Source organism: Geotrypetes seraphini, chromosome 6 (genome assembly GCF_902459505.1).
Source record: "Geotrypetes seraphini chromosome 6, aGeoSer1.1, whole genome shotgun sequence".
NCBI lineage: Eukaryota > Metazoa > Chordata > Amphibia > Gymnophiona > Dermophiidae > Geotrypetes > Geotrypetes seraphini.
The window spans coordinates 254563940-254588948 of NC_047089.1; the positions used below are offsets into that span (position 1 = coordinate 254563940).

The 25009-nt window shown below is 43.8% G+C and overlaps 1 protein-coding gene across 12 annotated transcripts in view; it reads left to right on the top strand.

Moving 5' to 3' along the window:
* The window catches only part of DMD (dystrophin), a 2510493-nt gene that overhangs the window by 1424794 nt on the left and 1060690 nt on the right, over positions 1–25009 (top strand). For all 12 annotated transcript variants that reach the window (XM_033949686.1, XM_033949693.1, XM_033949692.1 and 9 more), the window contains one exon: positions 171–321. In XM_033949686.1, the coding sequence (XP_033805577.1) occupies positions 171–321 (151 nt within the window). The remainder of the gene's footprint in view (positions 1–170; positions 322–25009) is intronic.

Consider the following 25009-nt stretch of genomic DNA (forward strand, 5'->3'; position numbering starts at 1 on the left):
AAATAATTTCATTCACCACTATAAAGTATCTTTATTTGAATCCATTTACAGTGTTATTGCTATAATTAAATACCCGTGCAACGCCGGGGCATCAGCTAGTCACTTATATAATGCTGGAAGGCCTATGCAGCACTGTGCATTTTTATATTTATTGATTTCTGTACCACCAGGCGCTTTGATAGATCTGTGGCGAAGTGGCGACATTTTCACCATGACATGAAGAGCTTTGCCCAGTGGCTGACAGAAGCTGAGAAAGTTCTGGTTGAGATGCAAGCTGGTGCTGGGAGTTTGGATCCGACGAAATCCACGCAGCAGCTGAAGGTAAGTGGGGTTGTTCTTGTTTTAACCGCATTACTACGCTCTGCTGGCATTCCAGACTTGTAAATAAGACTTTGTGCTCTGAATATCTTCTAAAAAAATATTCTTATGATTTCTATTGACGTATCCTGATTATGTCGTGATCAGATATGATATCATTTGGTGGAATTGTTCTGTTTAAGAAGTCTGTTCCCGTACGTTAAATTCATCCTGCTATTATTAGAAGTTTTTGTTCATTCTGCCTTATTACTGGTCTATATTATATATACTTGTAAATGTCTTAATGTGGTAGATATTTTGAATTATACGAGGTGGTTTTTGAAGAGTTTCACGTGTTTTTTTCTTCTTTTCCTTGAATACATATGTAACGTTCAATTTTTATGTAAACCGTGTAGGTATTGTAAGCTATATAAATTTTTTAAAATAAATAAAACTTGTAACCCATTCTGGGCTCTTACGGGAAAGCGGGCTAAAAAAATTGAATGACCCCTCTCCTAGACAAAACCACGCTAGCGTTTTCACCACTGGTGGCGGTGGTTACAGCTCGGATGCTCAAAGGAATTCTAGGAGCGTTGGAGCTGTAACTACCGCCACCGATGTAAACGCTAGCGCGGCTTTGTAAAGTAGGGGGGTGAATGAATAAATAAACATTTACCAGGAACATTTTTGTAATCCCATTTTTTTTTTTTTTAATAATCACTAGGTTTTAACATAAGTCTGTGGTTGATCATAAGTTAATAAAGGAAGGTGCAGTGGATAAGGGGGGATTTGGTAGTTGTTGCCCTTAGTAGACTTTTGATAAAGTTGAAGCAAAAAAAAAAAAAAACCCCCAAAAACACAGCTTGATGTTATTTTGAGATTGAAACCTACTTCCTGGTTTTTTGATGTCTGCCTAGTTTTATTTTTTTTTGAGAAGGCTTCAAAGACGAACAATTGGTTGATAGTTTGATGACAGTTTTAAATGGCTCATTCGATCAGGAAGTGTTTCCAGCTTCAGTTAAGCAAGCGATTAAGAACTTAAGAATAGCTTCACAGGGTCAGACCAAAGGTCCATCAAGCCCAATAGCCCGTTCTCATGATGGCCAATCCAGGTCACTAATAACTGGCCAAAACCCAAAGAGTAGCATCATTCCATACAGGATCTCAAAGAATAGCAAGATTCCGGAATCCCAGAGAGTAACAAGATTCTAGAACCCCAAAGAGTAGCAACATTCCATACAGGATCTCAAAGAATAGCAAGATTCCGGAATCCCAGAGAGTAACAAGATTCTAGAACCCCAAAAAGTAGCAACATTCCATGGTAAGCAGTGGCTTCCCCCGTGTCTTTCTCAATAACAGACTGTGGACTTTTCCTCCAGGAACTTGTCCAAACCTTTCTTAAACCCAGCTACGCTATCCGCTCTTACCACAACCTCTGGCAATGCGCTCCAGAGCTTAACTATTCTCTGAGTGACAAAAAATGTCCTCCTTCGGATGGTGGTGTCATCAGTATTTGTAGGTTAATTCCCAACTTTGAGTTTTGGAAGAAGTTTGTTGAAAATGTTGAACATGAACAGTTAAAATAATTTGTGGAGATTAATACATTTCTGAACAATTTTCAGCCAAGATTTCCTCACTTGTACAGTACAGGAGCTCTCCTGGTTTCTTTGTTAGGTGATATGTGTGAGCTGTTAGTTAAAGAACACTGATAGTGGTCTTTCCTTGGATTTGGTGGCCACATTCGATTACCGTCGCTTATTCATTATTTCCAAAAATACTAGGATTAGGGGACATACAATGAAGCTACTAAGTAGTAGATTTAAAACAAACCGGAGAAAAAATTTCTTCACACAACGTGGAATTTGTTGCCAGAGAATGTGGGTGAAATCAGTTAGCTTAGCAGGGTTAAAAAAGGGTTTGGGATAATTTCCTAAAAGAGAAGTCCATAGGCCATTATTGAGATGGACTTTGGGAAATCCACTACTTATTCCGAGGATAAGCAGCATAAAATCTGTTTTACTACTTGGGATCTAGGTAGGTACTTGGGACCTGGGTTGACCACTGTTGGAAACAGGATTCTGGGCTGGTGGTCCTTTGGTCTGTATCAGTGTGGCATGTTCTTATGATGCAGCTACAAGGTTAAGATCTGATAATTGTGGGTTTTCATTGGTTTGTCTCCTTTTTTTTTTTTGTAAAATCACTCAAACAGATATGTCGGAAACAAGAATACTGTGAGGGTTTGATTTTCAGGATATAGGAATCCTGCAGAGCTTCAAAACTTATCCCATTTGTATTTAATATTTCTTGCAGCCTCTATGTTCCGTATTGGATGCCTCAACCTTTGTTATGTTTTCACAGACGATATTTGGAATTTTTTTCCCTACTGAGAAAAGTTGGTGAATGTTGTTAAGGAGGATCGATGATGGGTTATCCATTATATCTGTCAGATTTTCTGCTCAGCTATTTGTTTAAACTAGACCACTGGACACGCAGTCCTAAACTTAAATGGAGATGTTCTGAATTTAAATTAGGATTGCTAATTATGTGACCCTGCTTAAACGGATAATGGCATGGCAACTATTGATGAATATTGACTTCAGTGTATTTTATTTGACTTTGGTCTTCAAGTGTGAAATAAATGATATGTAGGGGTGGGGGGGGGTCTTTCTTCTGAAGTAGCAGCTATAATTCCATGCAAAGTAACCTACATGAATGCAGTAGGTAAGATTGGAACCGCCCAACTGGGAAGACCAGATTGGGGTAGATTCTACCTAGGATATCGTAAATTAGACGTTGGAAATAACAGGATTTAATTACAGAACTTATGTGATTATGGAATGTCAATTTTTAAACTCCTAAAATTTTTATTGTGGTAACAGTCAATGGCCAATTGTTGCCAACTCAGCCATTAAGTGAAACCGGTGCATGTTAGTAACTTAGCTCTGCTTAGTGGTGGGGAGTTTTCCTTTGATTACTCCCCTCACCCTCCCCACACACACACCTCCCTCCACCATGTCTTTTGTGGCTTTCCAGCAGAGTATGGCACAACTCTGGACATATTAAAAACATAAGAATCGTCTTACTAGATCAGACCAATGGTCCATCTAGCCTAGTATCTCGTCTTCACGGAAACACAATTCAAATTACAAGTACCTGGCAGAAACCAAATAGTAGCAGCATTCCATGCTGCCGATCCAGGGCAAGAAGTGGCTTCTCCCGTGTCTGTCTCAACAGCAGTTTATGGACTTTTCCTCCAGGAACTTGACCAAACCTTTTTTAAAACCAGCTAGATTAACCACTCTTACCACATATTCAGTTGCAGATATCTCTCCTCTCATGTGAAGCTTTGTGGCAGCTGAACTCTGCCTGCTGTTTTTGAAATCCTCCAGCTTGCTGGAGTCTCAAAAATCAGGGGATTGTGGAAGTCCAGCTTCCCACCTATAGATTTCTTCTCTCACTCTGTCCCAATACCTTCAAGCTATCAGCTGGGATTAAAATGACCCATGGAATTAACCCCGTCACTGTTGGCAGAGGCGAGTGAGTCAAGCAATTTCCTTTGAGTTCCAGTGGCACAAATGAATCCACTCCAAGTTTTGTCCTTGGCTGCCTGCAGTCTGAGCTTGAATCCCATGGGCCAGCAGATTTGTTTCCGTTTCGGATTTAACTCCAACTGGAGAAGGAGAACTCCAGAATAAGCCAAAGACGTGGAAACCTTATTTTCGTGAGGCCTCTAAGGTGGAGATGGTTTTATGCATGTCTTTGATTATAACTATTACTGGTGGTTTATGTAGCGTAGGGCTCCTTTTACAAAGGTTCGATAGCGGTTTTAGTTTGCACGCTAGCCGCTACTTGCCTCCTATTGAGCAGGCGGTAGTTTTTTCGGGTAGTGCGTGCTAAAAACGCTAGCGCACTTTTTGTAAAAGGAGCCCTTGGTATAGTTGACAGGAATGAAAACAGTGAACCACAACAAATATTTGTATACCAAAATGCCAATGGACAATAAAAGAGATTAGTTTTTAAAACATATTATGTGCCTTAAAAAAAGCAAACAAACATGTTTCTAGTGCATAGAGAGATATAGGGTGTGTGAAATTTGCTCTAAAAGGCATTTATGTGTAAGGTATATGATATTCAGTGGGAAAAAAATGTTGACTAGAATTCTCGACGATAAAAAACCCAAAACATTCATTTATCCAGAAAACAACCACTTTTGGAAGTGAAGGGGTTAACATTATCTTCATCAAGCACAAGCAAATCCCTTTCACCAGTGAATGAAACTCAGTTGGCAGATAGGACATTTTTCTTCTACATGGGTAGGGTCAAACTTTGGTGGGTGGCTTAGGGGGGGGGGAGAATTGAGGCGACTCTCTCGGGTCCTATGTGGCTTTTACTAGCTGAAGGAAGAGGCAGTGTGTAAAAAGACAGGAGTAAGGGCTGGTATCATTATGAACTGCAGAGTGCCCCGGAGCGTGTTCACTCAGGTAGGAGTGGTTGCTGGGGTCTGGATGGAAAGGAAGTGCTGGGGTGAGATACTTCTCAGGTTTAGTTTGGAGAGGAGGAAAGGGGGAGAGTATGCTGGGGTCTGAAGGGGAAGGAAGTGGGTGGGGGAGGTACTTTCTGGGTTTAGTTTGGAGAGGAAGAAAGGGGGAGAGTGTGCTGGGGTCTGGAGGGGAAGGAAGTGGGTGGGGGAGGTACTTCCTGGATTTAGTTTGGAGAAGAGGAAAGGGGGAGAGTGTGCTGGGATCAGGAGGGGAAGGAAGTGGGTGGGGCGGTACATCCTGGGTTTAGTTTGGAGAGGAAGAAAGGGGAAGAGTGTGCTGGGGTCTGGAGGAGAAGGAAGTGGGTGGGGGAGGTACTTCCTGGGTTTAGTTTGGAGAGGAAGAAAGGGGGAGAGTGTGCTGGGATCTGGAGGGGAAGGAAGTGGGTGGGGGAGGTACTTCCTGAGTTTAGTTTGGAGAGGAAGAAAGGGAGAGAGTGTTCTGGGTTCTGGAGGGGAAGGGCGGGCAGTGGGCGGGAGGTGGGCCTACCTACACCTAGGTGTACAACAGGTATAACCAAAACCGTAGGCAGGTTGCCTAGTCGGCACTTATACCTTTTTGACAGACAAAGTCAAACCAGGTCTAAGTACCGAAAAAGGGGCCGCTGAGCTGATTGTGGCTGCTGCGATCAGCTCAGCGTCCCCAGCATCCTGCCTACCCCTCCACTGCAAGCATCGCGGCAGGAGAGGTGGCTCATCTCCCCTACCGTAATGCCATCACTCCTCTACCCGAACTGCCGCGACCCGCGACAGGAGAGATGCCCATGTGCCTAAGGCCCCGCCCACAGGAGGGGCCTAAGGCTCCCGGGCCTATTCTGATTGGCCCAGGCGCCTTAGGCCCCCACCTGTGGGCGGGGTTTCAGATGGCTGGGCCAATCCGGCCCCATTCTGGAGCCAGCTGGCCTGCCGGACGGGGCAGGCTTGGCACCCGTCCGTCCGGCCAACGTTAAAGGTACGGGGGAGGGGGTGGGGGGGTCGGTGGGTCAGCCGGAGGGGTCGGCGGGGGGGGCAATCGGGGGTTCTGGGGGGATGGTCGTTGGGGGAGGGGGGTTGTTTTGAGGGCAGGAGGGCCTGGGATCCCTCCTGCCCGTATTGTAGTGGGGGGTAGGGGGTCGGAGGGGGGGTCGCCGGGGCCAGGAGGGCTTGGGCTCTCTCCCGGCCCGTTCGTGTCAGCGAGGGGGTCACCGGGGACAGGAGGGCTTGGGCTCTCTCCTGGCCAGTTCGTGTCGGAGGGGGGGTTGCCGGGGCAAGAGGGCTTGAGCTCCCTCTTGCCCCGATGTCATTGGGGGGGGGTCGCGGTTTGACGGGGCACCCTCTTGCCTGGATCGTTGGGGGGGATTCTGTAACCGGTGTTGTTTTTGACAGACACCGGTTACAGAATCCAGCTTTTAGGCCAAGGACTGGCTCCTCCTTCACCTAAAAGCCCTTGTGTTGGACGTTTGGGGCTTAGGCGTTTTTTTGGTTCATTATGGGCAAAAAGTGTAGACGTCGTGGGGATGTACTTGTAGACGTTGTGGTGATCTGGGCATTTAGTAGAGGCAGGCCATAATCAAAACAAAACTACTTTTGGACATTTGTTTTGATTATGAACATTTTCCTTGCTTCTGCTTTGAACGTTTAAGGACTTAGGCCAAAAGGGAACTTAGACGTTTTTTTTATTATGCCCCTCTATGCTTTTAGCAGCTTTTAGCAGGAAAGCAGCAATTTTCTGGAAGTAGCGATTTTCTCCAGGCATGCTGGGAAGCAGCGTTTCTCTCTATGGATGATGGGAAGCAGCGATTTGAAGCATTGATTTGGTGGGAGAAACCATGGAAGCAGCGATTTTCATAGTGAATGTTGGTAAACGTTAAACTTTTTTGGGTACAATAAAAGGAAAGGAACTTTAATCATGATGTAATTTTTGGGGGGCGTAGTCAGCATGCGAAAAATCGCAAATAAGTGAAACCGCGAGTGCAGAATCCGCGAATACGGAGGGAGAAGTGTAATTGACTATGCTGATCAAAAACCAATTAAAAGGTTGTTCAAAAAATGGAGATGCCCTTAGACACCTCCAAAAATGGTGCCTTTGTCTCAACTGAAGCGCCTATGGCCTCTGTAGGCGAGGTTAATGCCAGAAGTGGCCTTAGGCCACCAGAAATGTAGGCCTTTAAAACCTTGGTCTACGTTTCTGGCACCTCCCTTTCATGTAGATGCGAAGCTACAAATGGAGCCGTTGCTTGATTCACCAACGACCGGCGGCCATTTTGTAGATGGAGTTCATGGAAGGAAGAAAAGAGCGGGGAATATGGAAAGGAGAGAAAAAAAGTGGAAGACAGTCAAAAATGAAGGCAGGAATGAGGAAAGGGAGTGGGCGGGCCTTTTGTCCTGGAAAACCATTTTTTCTTCAAGTAGAGAGAACTGATTTCACTGCAAATCATTCGCGGGTCTCAATTTTTTTTTAAAAACTGCGCTTGGCTAAACTAAAGTGAACTAATGGCTGAGGTAAGTGTGAAACTTGTCAGGCTGTGTGAGCTTTTCTGTGTCCACTTTTGCAAAGACAAAGAAGTCAACCCGCTTCACCTTCGTAGTTTCATTAGACAGTATAACGGAATGATGAGGAGGGAATATGAACCATCGCTCCTCATCCTACATTTGTACTGGAAAATCAATAGCTGTGTGTATCCTCCCTCAAGGATTCTATTGCCGTTCTACGAGGTATTTAATTCTGCTTCATTGCACCCAGTGCGTGCATTACTCTTCCTTCCTAATTTAATATATCCGTTAAAACTTTTTTCAGTAATTTGTTGATTTCTCTAATAAGCCATTAAACTGCCTCTTGGTTGTGAGAAATATCAAACATTCTCTTGATGTATGTAAAGCCTCGGCCCGGGCAAACTTGACATTTTACATCTAATCGTGAATGCTGGAATTGGTTTCTGAAGGTTACCTTGTTCATCAGTTCCCTGGGCCAACTTTCAAAACGGATTGCATTCGTATGCCTCCATTTTGAAAATCCCTCGTGACCCACACAGCAAAAAGTGGGTATTTTATAAAGGCATAAGAACATAAGAATAGCCTTACTGGGTCAGGCCAATGGTCCATCAAGCCCAGTGGCCACAGTGGCCACAGTGGCCACAGTGGCCAATCCAGGTCTCTAGTACCTGGCCCAAAACCCAAGGAGTGGCAACATTCCATTCAGAATCTCAAAGAATAGCAAGATTCTGGAATCCCAGAGAGTGACAAGATTCTGGAACCCCAAAGAGTAGCAACATTCCATGCTACCGATCCAGGGCAAGCAGTGGCTTAAGCCCCCCTCATGTCTTTCTCAATAACAGACTATGGATTTTTCCTCCAGGAACTTGTCCAAACCTTTTTTAAAACCAGCTACGCCATCCGCTCTTACCACATCCTCTTGCAACGCGTTGCAGAGCTTAAGTATTCTCTGAGTGAAAAAATATTTCCTCCTCTTGGTTTTAAAAGTATTTCCCTATAACTTCGAGTGTCCCCCTAGTCTTTGACATTTTTGGCCGAGCGAAAAATTGATCCACTTGTACCCGTTCTACTCCATCTTAAAAGGGTAGGAGGCAAAGGCATGCACTGATGTTTAGAACAGGCGCCCGTTCGCACGAGTGATATCATAAATTGACATTTGCGTACTTATGTGCTAGATGCTAACTTATAAAATTGGCGGGCTAGTTACGTAACATAGTAGATGACGGCAGATAAAGACCCGAATGGTCCATCCAGTCTGCCCAACCTGATTCAATTTACATTTTTTCTTCTTAGCTATTTCTGGGCAAGAATCCAAAGCTTTACCCGGTACTGTGCTTGGGTTCCAACTGCTGAAATCTTTGTTAAAACCTACTCTAGCCCGTCTACACCCTTCCAGCCACTGAAGCCCTCCCCAGCCCATCCTCCACCAAATGGCCATATACGGACACAGACCGTGCAGGTCTGCCCTGGATTCTGTATAGGTTGCCCAAGTTCAGGCGCATCTCCCAGATCTGCGTATAAACTAATCAATTAGGCGCTATCAATTAAAGTCAACAAATACATAATTGGCAGTAATTAGGAATTACATGCGTGTCTGCCCTATGCCCTAGTCTATACTACGAGGACCTAAATTTCAGAATGTGCAACTCAAAAGGAGGAGTAGCAAAGGGAGAAGCCAATTGTTCCCAGAAATTAGGCGCAGTGTTGTAGAGCGGTGTTCCCCCAACCTATTCGCACTCACTGACTGGCAAATTGGCTATGTGAACTGGGGGAGGTGGAAACCAGTAGATTCTGGGGTTTTCCTTACCCTCATCTCACTGTCTGTCCCTTCCCCAAGACCTCAACATGATTGCACTGAAAACAATGGCATGTTCCTGGAGCTTCCTGCACTGCTTAGTAGTGCTGCCCGATTCAATGAAAAATATTTTGATTTGATTCACCCTGTTGAATCGATTTTTCGATTCGATTCACTTTCAGTGACACAGCTTTTTAAGTTTAAACATTTTATTTAAACAAGGCAATATCAAGGAATTTGGGCAGCACTACCATATTCCCCCTCCCCAGCCCCTCCCCCCGATTCTCAGCTTTCCCAGAGCATCCCCAAAGAAATAGGCCCCATATTCCCCCTCCCCAGCTCCCCCCCCCGATTCTCAGCTTTCTCAGAGCATCCCCAAAGAAATAGGCCCCATATTCCCCCTCCCCAGCCCACCCCCGATTCTCAGCTTTCTCAGAGCATCCCCAAAGAAATAGGCCCCATATTCCCACTCCCCAGCCCCCCCCCCCCGATTCTCAGCTTTTCCAGTCCCCAAAGAAATAGGCCCCATATTCCCCCTCCCCAATTCTCAGCTTCCCTAAAGAAAGGGCCTCGGCTTCCACCTCCACGCCCCTCCCCCCCCCAATTTCATGGCCTCAGGAAAAGAAGAGAGCACTGCAACAGAGAGATCCTTAACTTACGCTGAAAGTTAAATGCAGGGACTCGGGAGGAGAGGAGAAATGCTTTCAGGAACGAGCCAGCCAAGAGCCAACAACTATAAAAAAAAACAACGTGCTTCCAAGTTGCCGCGGATCGCACACTCGCACAGGCACATGCCAACGTCCTTTCTTCTGATGTAACTTCCAGTTTCGCAAAACCTGAAGTTACATTAGATGAAGGACTCCGGCGGCTGCAGCAGAGGGAAAGCCTGAACGTGAACGAGTCTCAAGGGGGGGTCGACCTTGAATTGGTGAGTTTGATTTTTTTTTTTTTTTGTGCAAACGAATCGATTGAACCGATTCACCCGAGGTGAATTGATTCGAATCACGAATCGGCGCTTAGTGTCATCGATTGTAGCAATATAACTGGACATGCCTGTGATATACAGTCAAATATAAAGTAGGAAAATCACATTTCTAGTACTCTAGGTGTGTCATTCTGGACAAGCAGTAATCTCCCCATGGCTGGCGAGCATTTGCAGGAGGAATCCACTCTGGATTTTTTCTGTATCCCTCCTACTTCAGTGAGAGCTCTACCTACAGTTTTTCTCTTCTGCACGTGAGCCTGAAAGAGTGTTTATGTTCAGCTCTGCTCTTTTCTGTATTTTTATTCATTGAACTTGGGCTTCGGTGCATTTTGCCGAGGGAGAATCGCTACCATGGCTTTGTAAAAGGGGCCCTTGGATTGTTTTCTGATCCTGTGCAGAGAGAATGATACAGGGACAAATTTTCCCTATCCTCATGGGATCTCTCTATCCTCGTCCCATCCCCATGAGCTCTGTCCCTGCCCCCATTCCTGCACTTTAAAATCATTAAATGTTCGAGACTTGTGCGGTTAAGGCAGAGCTTGCAAGGAATGGAATCAGGGACGGAACTTGCAGGGAAGAGATCTCACAGGAACGGGACAAATTTGACCCCATGTCATTCTCTAGGAATATACAACAAACCCTGGAGGATCAAAAATTCAAACAAGAAAAATATATTTAGGCTGATGCCTTTTTCCGAGGTGAATTACAGTCGGGTACTGTAAGTATAAACCCCTGTTTCTGTAGGCTCATAATTTAAGGTTGTGTCTATAGCAACAGAATAATCCTTACTGAAAGGAGCCCTAATAGACTTGCCCAAGGTCACAAGGAGTCACAGTGGGATGTGAGGCCTAGGTCTCCTCTCTCTCTCTCTTTTTTTTTTTTTTTTCTCTACGGTTTGCTGTGCTAACCACTAGGCTAATTCTCCTTTCTAAATTTTTAAAAAAAATGAAATATGGAAACGGGAATATGAGCTATTTATATTATCCCAGGAAACAAAAACTTTGATAAAGTGTAATCCTGTATCTTCTTAATGAAGGTTTTTTTGTACTAAGGCTTGCTGACCGATTACATGACATTACAGTAGTGATTTCTATTCCGCCGTTACCTTGCGGTTCAAGGCGGATTACATAAAGGATCTATCTGGCCATTTCCAGAGGAGATTAGAGAATAGTTGGATTGGTTCGTAGAGATGAGGTGGTTCTTGTGGGCGTTGGGTTGTTTTAGAGAGTAGAGAGGAACAGAATATAATGGGCTGCTAAATCAATTAAACACACACCAAATCGGTTAGCGTGCCTTTTAGTAAAAGGACCCCTAATTTATTTAATTCGATTGGATCCCATCCTCCCCAAGTCGCCCAGAGCAGGTTACAAGATAACATGCATAACAGTTAGCAAACGCGACACATAAGCAAAATACACTCCCAGTTTTTTTCTGCTATTTATCAATCTCGGCATTTTTGTGCAATGATATGTAATAAGAACCTAAGGTCCATCAAGCCCAGTAGTCCGTCACTAGTACCTGGCCAAAACCCAAGGAGTAGCAACATTCCGTACAGAATCTCAAAGAATAGCAAGATTCCGGAATCCCAGAGAGTAACAAGATTCTAGAATCCCAAAGAGTAGCAACATTCCATACAGAATCCCAAAGAGTAGCAAGATTCCAGAGAGTAGCAATATTCCATACAGAATCCCAAGAGTAGTAAGATTCCAGAATCCCAGAGAGTAGCAACTGATCCTGGGCAAGCAGAGGCATTCCCCCATGCCTTAATAACAGACTATGGACTTTTCCTCCAGGAATTTGTCCAAACCTTTCTTAAAACCAGCTATGCTATCTGCTTTTAACCATAACCTCTGTTCCGTCCAGGTTGTTTTGCAAAATATTTGATTATCATTGCAAGATGTCCATGTCCTAACTCACTCTTGAGACTGCCCAAAGCCCACCCATGACATTCCTCCACCATGCCCATCTCATGCTATGAACATACCGAGGCTGGAACACCTTGCTAGATGTACAGAAAGCTTTGTTTATCGGCACTTTGGACATCCTGGACATGAAAAATGTCTAAATGCCAATTTAGGCGGGTTTTGGGAAGTCTGGACGGAGACCGATTTCCACGGATATAAATGACTCGTACGTTCTAAGCATCCGGCGGTTTGCAGTGAGGACAGTAGGTTTATACCAACAGAATTTCCATCTTCAGTACAGAATAATGCTGTAATGTATCACCTTCGTGGGAAGATTCTGCAGGAATTCCAAAAGCTTTTTTTTCTCAATAAAAGACCTAAGATTTGACATATCAGTGTGGGTTGTGATAAATAGCAGAAACCTATTCTGATTCCTTGGCGTCTCTTTCTTAATGCCTGGATATGTCAGAAGACGCATGAGACTGTTTGCTTGGCTGGGCATGTTGCAGGAATTCAATGGGAGCTTCCAATTTCAGACCTGATGTGCGGAAGGTTTATTGACTAGGTGATCCTGATGAAGAAGGATTTCTAAAGAATGCTGCGGGAGAGACAACTGATTCTGTGCAATACGTTCTAGTGATTTCCTAGGGAATACCAATTTACATGTTCTAAGAATTGAAGGATCCATTTTTGAGTGATTGATCTAACATTGACATTTTTGCAATGTCAACTAATGCTTAAGTGTAACAGAATTGTAAATTACATTACATTACATTACTGGCTTATATTCCGCCTGTACCTTTCAGTTCTAAGCGGATTACATCAGAACGATAACTGGACATTTCCAGGAAGAGAAATACAATTACAATTAAAGGCGTAGGTCTAAAGCAATTTTGATGAGAGGATTCTAAATGGGGGTGAAAGGGGAAAAGGAAGGGATTAGGACGTTTTGGTGAATTTCTTGAATAGTAGGGTCTTGATTTATTTGCGGAAAGCCTTGAGGTCAGTTGATGCTGTCAGTAGGTTGGTGATGGAGGGGTCCAATTTAGCTGCATGTGTTGCAAGTAAGTTGCCATACATCTTTTTGCGTTTAGTTCCTTTAAAAGGGGGGAAGGAGAAAGGGGATTGGGTTCTCCTCTGTCTGTTTGAGAGGTTCCTGTTTAGATGGTTGTTTAAGTGGGAGGGTGCCGTTCCGGTTAATGTTTTGAATAACATGCAGTATAGTTTGAATTGGATGTGGGCTTATATTGGAAGCCAGTGTGAGTCTAGGAAGGCGTTGGTGATGTGGTCAAATTTTCCAAGGGAATAGATCATTTTGAGGGCAGTGTTCTGCACGGTCTGTAGTTGGTTATTCGGTAGGTGGGACAAGAAAGGTAGAGGATATTGCAATAATCCAATAGACTTAGGACTAGGTATTGAACTAGGAGTCTGAATTGTTCTTTTTCAAAGAATTTTCGGAGCCTTATTATAATTTAACCAAATTTGTTAAGAGTTTTTGCAAGTTTTCTTAGGATTCAGATCAAGATGTATCAAATGCGGCATCCTAGCTCCAGTCTGGGTCACAAGTATTTAGTAGATACCGAAAACATCTCTCTTTCTAGGGATAAAAAAGTGACTCTTCGATATATGAAATAGAGTGCCAAAATCATTATTTATTTATTTATTTATTTTTTATAATTCTTTATTCATTTTCACAAATTACATTAAGTGTTAATATTTTCATTCACAGTAACAATAAATGCATCACTTATAACAATCATTGGTATATTACATAGATTCTTATCCCTATCCCTCGCCCATCCCCCCAACCATATACTCCATTATTGTATGATATATGTAATAATAAAATACCCCCCCTCCCTACCTCATAAACTAATAAACATAAGGGAAATAATTTTACTTAATCCTGACAATATTTTGTTAATGGTTTCCATACATCCTGAAATTTCTTAAAATATCCCTTTTGTAACGCAGTAAATCTTTCCATTTTATAGATATGGCATAAAGAATTCCACCAAAAGTTATAATTTAATCTCCAAAATCAAAAGAAACGTCTAAGTCCAATTTGGATGTAGGGCACTAGTTACACAAAGTCGTCAACAGCAAAATGTCCATTCTCAAAGTAGGTCTAAAATATATATATATATATATATATTTTTTTTAATTGTCTTCTGTACATCCAGGCTTTTGATCATCCAGACTGCCACTACGTCTATCTTTATATCACATTCTCGACCAAATACTTGTCCAAGTCCCAAACGCCCAAAACAAGATCTTTTGGATGTGGGAGGGGCCAATTTTGTAATGGACTGGCCACCCAGACATGGCAACAGAGCAGAGGGGCACCTTATAGGGCACTGCTGTGAACTTCACAAAAAGGGTGCCACATAGACATCTCACCAGAACTCCCTTATAGGATATGGTGAGCCCCCAAAACACACTATGCCCACCTGTATACAACCCCAATAGCGAAAGATTAGAGAAACTGGGCCTCTTTTCCCTCGAACAGAGGAGATTGAGAGGGGACATGATCGAAACATTCAAAGTACTGAAGGGGATAGACTTAGTACATAAGGACAGGTTGTTCACCCTCTCCAAGGTAGGGAGAACGAGAGGGCACTCTCTAAAGTTAAAAGGGGATAGATTCCGTAGAAACGCAAGGAAGTTCTTTTTCACCCAGAGAGTGGTAGAGAACTGGAACGCTTTTCCAGAGTCTGTCATAGGGGAAAACACCCTCCAGGGATTCAAGACAAAGTTTGAAAAGTTGCTTCTGAACAAGAACGGGCCCTGGTAGGGCTAGTCTCAGTTAGGGCGCTGGTCTTTGACCTAAGGGCCGCCGCGTGAGCAGACTCCTGGGCACGATGGACCACTGGTTTGACCCAGCAGCGGCAATTTTTATATTCTATATGACGTTTCATAGTCTAAAGTGCGTGAGGACAAAGGCGCGCCGACAACCGAGCGCGGACAACTGAGCGCAGGACTTCATCGCGCCGAAGAAAAAACGTATTTTAAAGGGCTCCGACGGGGGGTGTTGGTGGAGAACCCCCCCACTTTACGTAATAGAGATCGTGCTGGCGTTGTGGGGGGTTTGGAGGATTGTAACCCCCCTCATTATACTGGAAACTTAACTTTTTCCCTGTTTTTTAGGGAAAAAGTTAAGTTTTCAGTATAATGTGGGGGGTTACACCCCCCCAACATGGCGGCAGCGCGATCCCTATTAAGTAGAGTGGGGGGATCCCCCCCCACACCCCCCCGTCAGAGCCCTTTAAAATACAGGTTTTCTTCGGCGCAGTGAAGTCCTGTGCTCAGTTGTCCGCACGCCTTTGTCCTCGCACGCTTTTGACCCATCACCCTATAGGACAGTACAGTAAGGTTTTGGAGGGGCTCACATTTTCCATCATTAATGTAGTGTTAGAGTGGTCCTCCTCGCTATGGCTCAGTAGCCCTTTCCCCCCCCCCCCCCACTACTTAAGCCATTTCTGCGCAGTTCTGCTAAACTGTTCAAAGTTGTTAAAATGCATGCGGATTGTGAAAAATTGCAGGCGGACCTTAGGAAATTGGAAGACTGGGCGTCCAAATGGCAGATGAAATTTAATGTGGACAAATGCAAAGTGATGGTCATTTGGAAGAAAAACCTGAATCACAGTTACTGGATTCTAGGGTCCACCTTGGGGATTAGCGCCCAAGAAAAGAATCTGGGTATCATCGTAGACAATACGATGAAACCTTCCACCCAATGTGTGGCGGCGGCCAAAAAAGCAAACAGGATGCTAGGAATTATTAAAAAAGGGATGGTTAACAAGACTAAGAATGTTATAATTCCCCTGTATTGCTCCATGGTGTGGCCTCACCTGGAGTATTGCGTTCAATTCAGGCCTCCGTGTCTCAAGGAAGATATAGTGGTAGTAGAAAAGGTTCATAGAATAGCGACTAAGATGATAAAGGGGATGGAACTCCTCTCGTATGAGGAAAGACTAAAAAGGTTAGGGCTCTTCAACTTGGAAAAGAGACGGCCGAGGGGAGATAGGATTGAAGTCTACAAAATCCGGAGTGGAGTAGAACGGGTACAAGTGGATCGATTTTTCACTCCGTCCAAAATGACAAAGACTAGGGGACACTCGATCAAGATACAGGGAACTACATCTTTTTTTTTTTTTTTTCAGTTCAAAGATTTTATTGATTTTATCCTACAAAAGTACAAAAATGTTAACAAGGCATGATACAGATGAGTTGTACGAAGGAAAAGGAATCATAAAATATTACCTATGCAATACAACAAGCTGACCCAGGCCTATCCGGAAGGATATCAGCACAGCCTGCAGCCCTACCATTACATAATATTATCCAGAGCACAGAGAGACATGGGAACATATTCCCAACAGTTGTTGAAAAACTTACTAATTGGAAAGATTTCTCTAAATTGGATTCTAACATCTGGTGGAATATGCTGTGTTTGTATGCTAAATATGAAAAAATATTTGCCATTTGTGGTGGTAATTTGGGTAATTTAATTGTGGAATGTTTGTAATATACATATATTTATCTGATTGTGTTATAATTTGAGAATAAATGCAACTTCCCAGGACTAATTAGAAGTTCTTATTATAAGTATTGTTATTTGTATACTTTTAGGCTTGTTCTTTTGCATTTGCATGTTTATTTGTTTAAAATTTCAATAAATTATTTAGGGGGGGAAAAAAAGAAGAAATTATACTTCCTGTGAAAGGTGATGGGTAGAGCAATAGTTTCTAAACCTGTCCTGGAGGTCCCCCAACCAGTCACGTTTTCAGGATATCCATCATGAATATTGATTAAATCGATTTGCATGCAAATTTCCATCATGCATATTCATAGTAGAATGAGCCATCCTGGGGTACAGGATTAAATAGTTCTGAATATTTGTCCCCCAGCTACAGACGGACATTAGCAGAAATGAAATAATATTCGTTAGGGGTCTATTTTCTAAAAGTTCCATCTCGTCTTTAGTTTAGAATTAATATTTTGGGAAGTTGCTACAGTGCAGTCGAGCAAGACGATGGGCCTCCTTTTACAAAGGCGCGTTAAGCGTTGTAGCGTGGATTTAGCATGCGCTAACCTCTAACGCGTCCATACGATAACTTGCACGCGTTGGCGTGTAGCGCGTGGTAACATTTAGCGTACGCTAAAAAGCATAGCGCACCTTTGTAAAAGAGGGGGAATATGTGATGGGCAGTTTGAGACCACTGTGCATTGCGGTGTGTGCTAGAAGCTTCTAGAATGTTGTGATCACTTCTGATATATCAGGGGTATGATGTTAGTCTTGGGGGGTGTTTATATCACGATTGTGCTTGTTTTCTGTAATCCACTTAGGTATAAGCATAATATAAGATTTTTTTAATAAAATAAATATATGACATTGTCAGTAGTGATAGATGTTAAAATGTACAAAGCAGTGAAGGTGTAACCGCGTGGATGGTGTGCCAGTGCAGGCTCCCAGGCTGACAGATGTCTCTCGAGCTATTTCGGTGCCTGTTGTCACTTGCTACCTGATCATGTTCCTTCAGCAGTTTCCCCAGATACAGATTTAAGGCTGTGTGGTGAAAAAACTCAACAGCTGCATAGATTAGCAAAGTCTGAGAAACATATGCTTGCAGTATCAGGAAGTAAGAGGGAGTGGCGCTGTGGTTAAAGCTACAGCCTCAGCACCATGAAGTTGTGGGTTCAAATTCCACGCTGCTCCTTGTGACCCTGGGCAAATCACTTAATCCCTCCATTGGCCCAGGTACGTTAGATAGATTTTGAGCCCACCAGGACAGACATGGGAAAATGCTTGAGTACATGAATAAATCCATGTAAACCGTTCGGAGCTCCCCTGGGAAAACGGCTTAGAAAATTGAATAAGTTAATTTGGGAATTTTCTACTATTCCAGATGATATATTAGCATCTTAGAGCAGTGGTTCCCAACCCTGTCCTGGAGGAACACCAGGCCAATCGGGTTTTCAGGCTAGCCCTAATGAATATGCATGAAGCAAATTTGCATGCCTATCACTTCCATCATATGCAAATCTCTCTCATGCATATTCATTAGGGCTAGCCTGAAAACCCGATTGGCCTGGTGTTCCTCCAGGACAGGGTTGGGAATCACTGTCTTAGAGGATGAGTTCCTCCTGATTATCCAGTTTCACCAAAAATCAGCTATGAGTTGGTTCTTTAAACAGTTTTGCATTTAAAAAAAAAAAAGATTAAATGAACTAAAATGGTTGGATATGAGTCACTCTTCCTTTGAGATATTTTCCTGCATCCATCTGTGTTCATGTGTTAATTGAAAGATCCATCATTTTGCTTATGAGTTCTTAAGGAGGTCCATCTTTAAAAATGCTGGAGAATGATTGCGTTAGGTCCATTGGCCCCATTTCAGATGTTGGAACCACCAGGGCAGCAGGAAATCGGCTCGCCTCCAGCCCTCATTTGGTGGAAATTTTGGGGAATAACCTTTTATGTGCCAGGGAGGGTGAGGATGTTAAGCATTAAGAATCGCAATTTAGCAAAGAAATGGAATTGTACCACCGAGATACAGGTCTTTGAGGCTCTGAATCAATTTAGGAGCTGGGTCTACTGGCAAGTAATGATTAGAAGTCCTAGCAGAAAGGTTTGGCGATTTAATTTCACACAACTAGACTTTTACGCATTCTTTGGGGATATCTTGGCATTAATAATGATGTTTATTTTGGAGACTTATTGTATGTTGTGATCCTTGGAAGAGAGAGAGTAACAAGAGTAAAGGGATTTAGACACTGAGAGAGGTGAAGCTTCTCCATTCTCGCATCCTATTAGGCGTTCCAAGCCCCAACCCTGGCTCACCCCCCGCTTCCGCTACCTGCGCTCATGTGCCCGTTATGCTGAATGTCTCCGGCTTAAATCCCGTACGCACGCCGACTTCATACACTTCAAATTCATGCTGACATCATTCCGGTCTGTCCTCCTGCTGGCCAAACAAGAATACAATATCCACTTATCCTCTTCTCTTCGCTCCAAACCTTGCCATCTCTTTACCACACTACTCGACGCACCCTCGCAGCCTGTTCACACCTCAAATTTCTCCCCAATTACAGTTCTTCGCCTTGAGCTCTCAACCAGGCTGCTTCCCCTCCCCCTCCCTCCATCTGCTCCTTCTACTAACCTCCCCTCAACACCTACCACCTTCTCCTCTTTCTCTGAGATCACTGAGGAGGAAACCACACATCTTCTCTCATCCTCCAAACCCCACTACCTGCTCCTCCAATCCGATTCCCACTCGCCTACTCGGTGCTATCTCACCCTCTGTCATCCTTCCTATCTGTCACATCTTCAACCTATCGCTCTCCACTGCAGCTGTCCATGATGCCTTCAAGCATGCAGTTGTCAGTCCCTTTCTCAAGAAACCCTTACTGGACCCCATGCGTCCCTCCAACTATTGCCCCATCTCACTCTTCCCCTTCTTGTCCAAGTTACTTGAATGTGCCGTTGCCTGGACTTCCACTCATTCCATGCTAGTCTGGTTTCGCTTCAGTCAGGCTTTCGCCTGCTGCATTCCACAGAAACTGCCCTTACCAAAGATTCCAATGACCTGATCCAGGCCAGATCCAAAGGCCTACTCTATCCTCATCCTTCTCGATCTGTCTTCCGCCTTTGATACTGTTGATCACCGCCTACTCCTTGATACGCTGTCCTTGTTGAGATTCCGGGGTTCTGCCCTCTCCTGGTACACTGCAGAATATTCTGGCCAAAGCAGTACGTTCAAATCTATGTGCATTGCCGAGTCGCACCTAAAACTTAATTGTGTAACAAGTCAATCAGTTCTGCTAATTGCCTATTAAAAGCAATAATTGGCACCATCATTACCTCAAATTTATGCGCATTTATTACTGTTGGCACATATAGAATAGTGCATTGAATTTCAAAAGGGGGCATGGCCAGGGAAAGAGCCAGCGTGGGTCATGGGCATTCCTAAAAGTTAGGCATACTATTATGGAATATGCACGATACACTTACAACTTTGGCGCAGATGTGTAGGCCTGGTTTTCATTGGCATAAAAGCCTGTGTCTAAATGTTAGTTGTAAAGACAGGTGCTAGAAAAGGTTCAAAGAAGAGCGAGCGGGATGGTAAAGGGGATGGAACTCCTCTCGTATGAGGAGAAACTAAAACGGTTAGGGCTCTTCAGCTTGGAAACGAGACGGCTGATGGGAGATGGGATTGAAGTCTAGAAAATCATGAGTGGAGTAGAACGGGTACAAGTGGATCGATTTTTCACTCCATCAAAAATTACAAAGACTAGGGGACACTCGATGAAGTTACAGGGAAATACAGGAGGAAATTTTTTCACTCAGAGAATAGTTAAGCTCTGGAACGCATTGCCAGAGGATGTGGTAAGAGTGGATAGTGTAGCTGATATTAAGAAAAGTTTGGACAAGTTCCTGGAGGAAAACTCCATAGTCTGCAACTGAGACAAACATGGGGGAATCCACTGCTTACCCTGTATCAGCATGGAAGGATGAAATGTTGCTACTATTTGGGATTCTGCCAGGTACTTGTGTCCTGGATTGGCCACCGCTGGACTTGATGGACCATTGGTCTGACCCAGTATGGCTGTTCTTAGGTTCTTAGGATTCTATAAACTATACCTACCTCCAGAATTTACCTGTATGTGGATAATGGTGCCTCAAATCTATTTATTTGAAGGAATTTTTTGTACTGTCATATCAGAGTGATTTATGATTCAGAATAGAAACAAATAACCAACAGGACAATTGGTGTGATCTAAAATGACCCTGGATGTGATGGGGAGCTTGGAATCAGGCTTTTAACCCTTAACCTCTATTCACCTGCTCAGTACCCACGTCTCTTAATCATTCGCACCATAAGTAATTCTCTAACCCTTACGTGTTCTGTCTTGAATAGATCATAAGCTCCACTGAGCAGGATATTGTCTCTTTCATGGTTTCTGTGCTGCGTTGCTTTTAGCCAGCGATGACAATAGAAATGATTAGTAGGGTACAATTAAAAAATGGCATTTGTTTCCTGTCTAAACGCTGTATTTAATTTTGAATGACATTATCCCATGCTGTATGGCTGTCATGAATCCCACTTCCAAATTCCAGACTCACTCCTAGAAAAAGTGGGAGGCTGTAGCACCCGTGTCATCTCAGTGATGAATAAGTCAAAGTTTCATGGTTTTGGGGTGTTTTTTTTTATTTTTTAATGTTTCAAACACAGCTCTGATGTTTCAGCTGTTTCCAGCAGCCGGCAGTCCTGGCTGATGAAAGTGTGCGATGCCTCTTGAAACCCGTTTTACAAAATGAAAATCAAGCTGAATTGGTTTGTCAGACTTGGAACCGTTGGACGCTCGGGGGGGGGGGGGGGGAAGAGGGGGGGAAGGAAGCCTCAAGTTTTGACTTGCCATTCAACGCTCAGCTCTGTATGTGAATATCAGTCAGATAGCAAATGTTTCAGGAGAGTTAAAATCGTCAATCTCCTGGTCACTGGAATGTAAATTATAAGTGATCCAGGCTGAATGACCTGAAAAAGAGATTAGAAAGGGAAGGTAGCAAAAGTTAAGAAGTTCTTCTTCACCCAGAGAGTGGTGGAAAACTTGAACACTCTTCCGGAGGCTGTTATAGGGGAAAACACCCTCCAGAGATTCAAGACAAAGTTAGACAAGTTCCTGCTGAACCAGAACATACACAGGAAAGGCTAATCTCAGTTAGGGTGCTAGTCTTTGACCTAGGGGCCACCGTGGGAGCTGACTGCTGGGCACGATGGACCACTGGTCTGACCCAGCAGTGGCAATTCTTATGTTCTTACAGGTGGATCGATTTTGATGAAAAAAAAAAAATTACAAAGACTAGGGGGACACTCGTAGTTACAGGGAAATACTTTTAAAACCAATAGGAGGAAATTATTATATATTTTTTTTCACTCAGAGAATAGTTAAGCTCTGGAACGCATTACCAGAGGATGTGGTAAGAGCGGATAGTGTAGCTGGTTTTAAGAAAGGTTTGGACAAGTTCCTGGAGGAAAAGTCCATAGTCTGCTAATGAGAGAGACATGGGGGAAGCCACTGCTTGCCCTGGATCGGTAGCATGGAATGTTGCTACTCTGGGGATTCCGCATGGAATGCTGCTATGACTTGGGGTTCCGGAATCTTGCTACTCTTTGAGATTCTGCATGGAATGTTGCTACTCTTTGGGTTATGGCCAGGTACTAGGGACCTGGATTGGCCACCGTGAGAACGAGCTACTGGGCTTGATGAACCATTGGTCTGACCCAGTAAGGCTATTCTTTTGTTCTTATGTGTGCTCAGAACTGCAGTAGAGGGAGGACGAAAGGTGGGGTTGGGAGACTAGTTTCACTTGGTTGACTGAACTCTAAAATGAGACAATATGATCCCAGTATTACCAGCGCCCAACGAGGCTTTCCACATGCATCTCACTTCACCTTTGTTTCTCTCCTGCTGTGTCATGAACCCCAAAATCATTTTTTTATTTGTTAATTTAGCTCTTCCAGCAACTAGGTTCAACGTGCAGAATTTAAGTAATCCTAAAATCTTAATTGACTTCAAACATCTCCTTACGCCATTGAGCCTCCTGCGATTTCAGGTGTGCCGCGGCACACTGGGGAGGAGGGGAGTCTTGAGCCGCGGACACTAGGTTTAGTGTGCCCCGGCTCGAGAAAGATCGCGAGACACTGCCTTACACAAAAATGCCTCCTTAAACTTCAGAACTTCTATATGTGGTGTCTGATATGATCATTTTGTGCTGTACGTCGCCTTGAACCTTTATAGGTATAGCGCGACACACAAATACCAGATTAGATATCCTGTCCTCACAGAAGAGCTCAGAACAGGCATAGATATTTAAGTTTCAAGTTTATTAAAAATTTGATTAATCGCTTATTCAAAATTCTAAGCGATGTACAAAAATTAAAATTACAAATTTCAGGGGGACAGAACAAACAATTTGGACTAACCAGACAAAAGATACCAAACAAAATGGGGAAAGAAATATAATTGTTGATAGTAATAAGACAAATAAGGAAAAAACAACAGGGAGGGGAAAATCGGAGGACCTGAAATAAGTCAAAAAATAAAAATTCGTTAAGATCCTAATCTAGCTTTTAACTTGCTCTTGAATCTGTCAAGAAGGCGCTCTTCCCTTAAATAAATGGGGAGGGAAATCCAAGTTTGGGGCGCTTTGACGGAGAAAATAAATTGTCGACATGTGTGATTGTTTCTGAGATCGGAAACAATTAATAAATGTTGGTCGTTTGATCTAAGTATTCCAATTATTTTGGGGGTTTTTTTTTAGGCCACCACCGGTGTTATGTCCTGGATATAGTGGTGCAGTAAGGTGGCGGAGACGGACCGCGCTGGTGCCTCTTCTCCTCTCGAACCTTCTGTGTACCTCCTTAAACGTTCACAGGCGTGAGGAACATCTTCTACTTGCTGGCTGTGCCGGCCTCGTGTCCCTTCTGACATCACTTCCTGGTCACTGGACCAGAATGTGACATCAGAAGGGAGCCGTGGCCGACGTGAGCAGCGGGTGGAAGATGAACATTTCAAGAGGTGCGCAGGGGGCGGGGCGCTCAAGCAACGGGGAAGTGTGGGGTGCGCACGACGGAGAGATGCAGGGCACCCACCACCCCAGCTGTTAACCACCCTTGCTATGGCATTGCATGGGCGTCGACACTGAATGTGGCCAGCTGTCTTATCTCGTTAACCTCTTCTTTTTACAAAACTGTAGCGCAGTTTTTAGCTCTGGCCATGACGGTAACAGCTCCAACGCTCATAGGAATTCTATGAGCATCAGAGCTGTTGCCGCCATGGCTGGCACTAAAAATTGCGCTATGGTTTTGTAAAAGGAGGGTGGGGGGCGGGGCAAGGGAGATATACAGCACTTTACCGCCTATGTGAAACCAGATCAAAATAGGACTGAATTTTATGGTGTCCAATTTGTCCCGTTAACTTAAGCAGTTCCCAGCCAGCCCCCAAATGGCTGTTTTTCAGTGTAGCGGTTCGTTCTGACTTTCAATGATGTTTCCCGGTTAAGCAGTCCTGGACAACCCCTGCCCAAGTGATTTAACTGGCCAGGGGCCTCTCCGTTTTGAATATCGGCCCAGAAATGGTTAGCTACGGTTTCCTGTTTTATCACACAATCGCTTCACTGTTCCGTCAGATCCACCGAGGCCAAGACTAGGTCTTAGTGCAGGGGCTGGGTCTCTCCATGGAGGGGGGGTCTCTCTTCGAAAGAGCTGTTAAATCATGGCTCCTCCCTTCAGGAGGAAATTCTCAGTTGCAACATTGTGTCTTTCATCTGCCTATTGTTTCAGTGTGTTGTCCCTTTATGCTATTAATGTATTATACCGCTATGTGTTATGTCAATTATTATGTTGTAATAATTCAAGAGTGTGGATTTTTTTCAGGTGATGTTTTCTCCTTTTTTTTGTGTATTTACGTTTTGTACATCGTGGATTTGATTTTTCCCGCAGCACGTCGCGTTCAGCTGTTTTTGTAAGGGGTTGGTTAATAAATCAACTTAATTAAAATTGGAATGTGGTCAAGCTTTGTTTGAAAGTTAAGCAGCGATTGAATGTGTCCAATTGCATTCTTTTTGAAAAGATCTCGCACGTAGAGAACTGCCCAGTCCTGCCGTACAGGGGAGAGGTAATTATGTCTAGAACGAGCACAGCCCCTCCCCTCCCCCCCCAGTCCCTCTGAGGATCACGACTGGCTTTAATTGAAAGCGGAGTAACATCTGCTCGGGTGTCCTTTTCTACTTATGCTAAAAGTTTGAAATTGACTTTTCTATACAACCAGATTTTTCTTGGCCCCTGCGAGATTTTCTGCAAAATGGATTTTTAATTCAGAAGCAGCATATTGTGATTAAGTGCCCCTGCGAGGTTCATGTGTCTGTTTTTCGTAGCAGAAATTGATCTCGGATCCGTTTATGGCTCCGGCGAGAACTATACAGTAGTGTAATTTTCACATTGAAATGTAACGCTTTA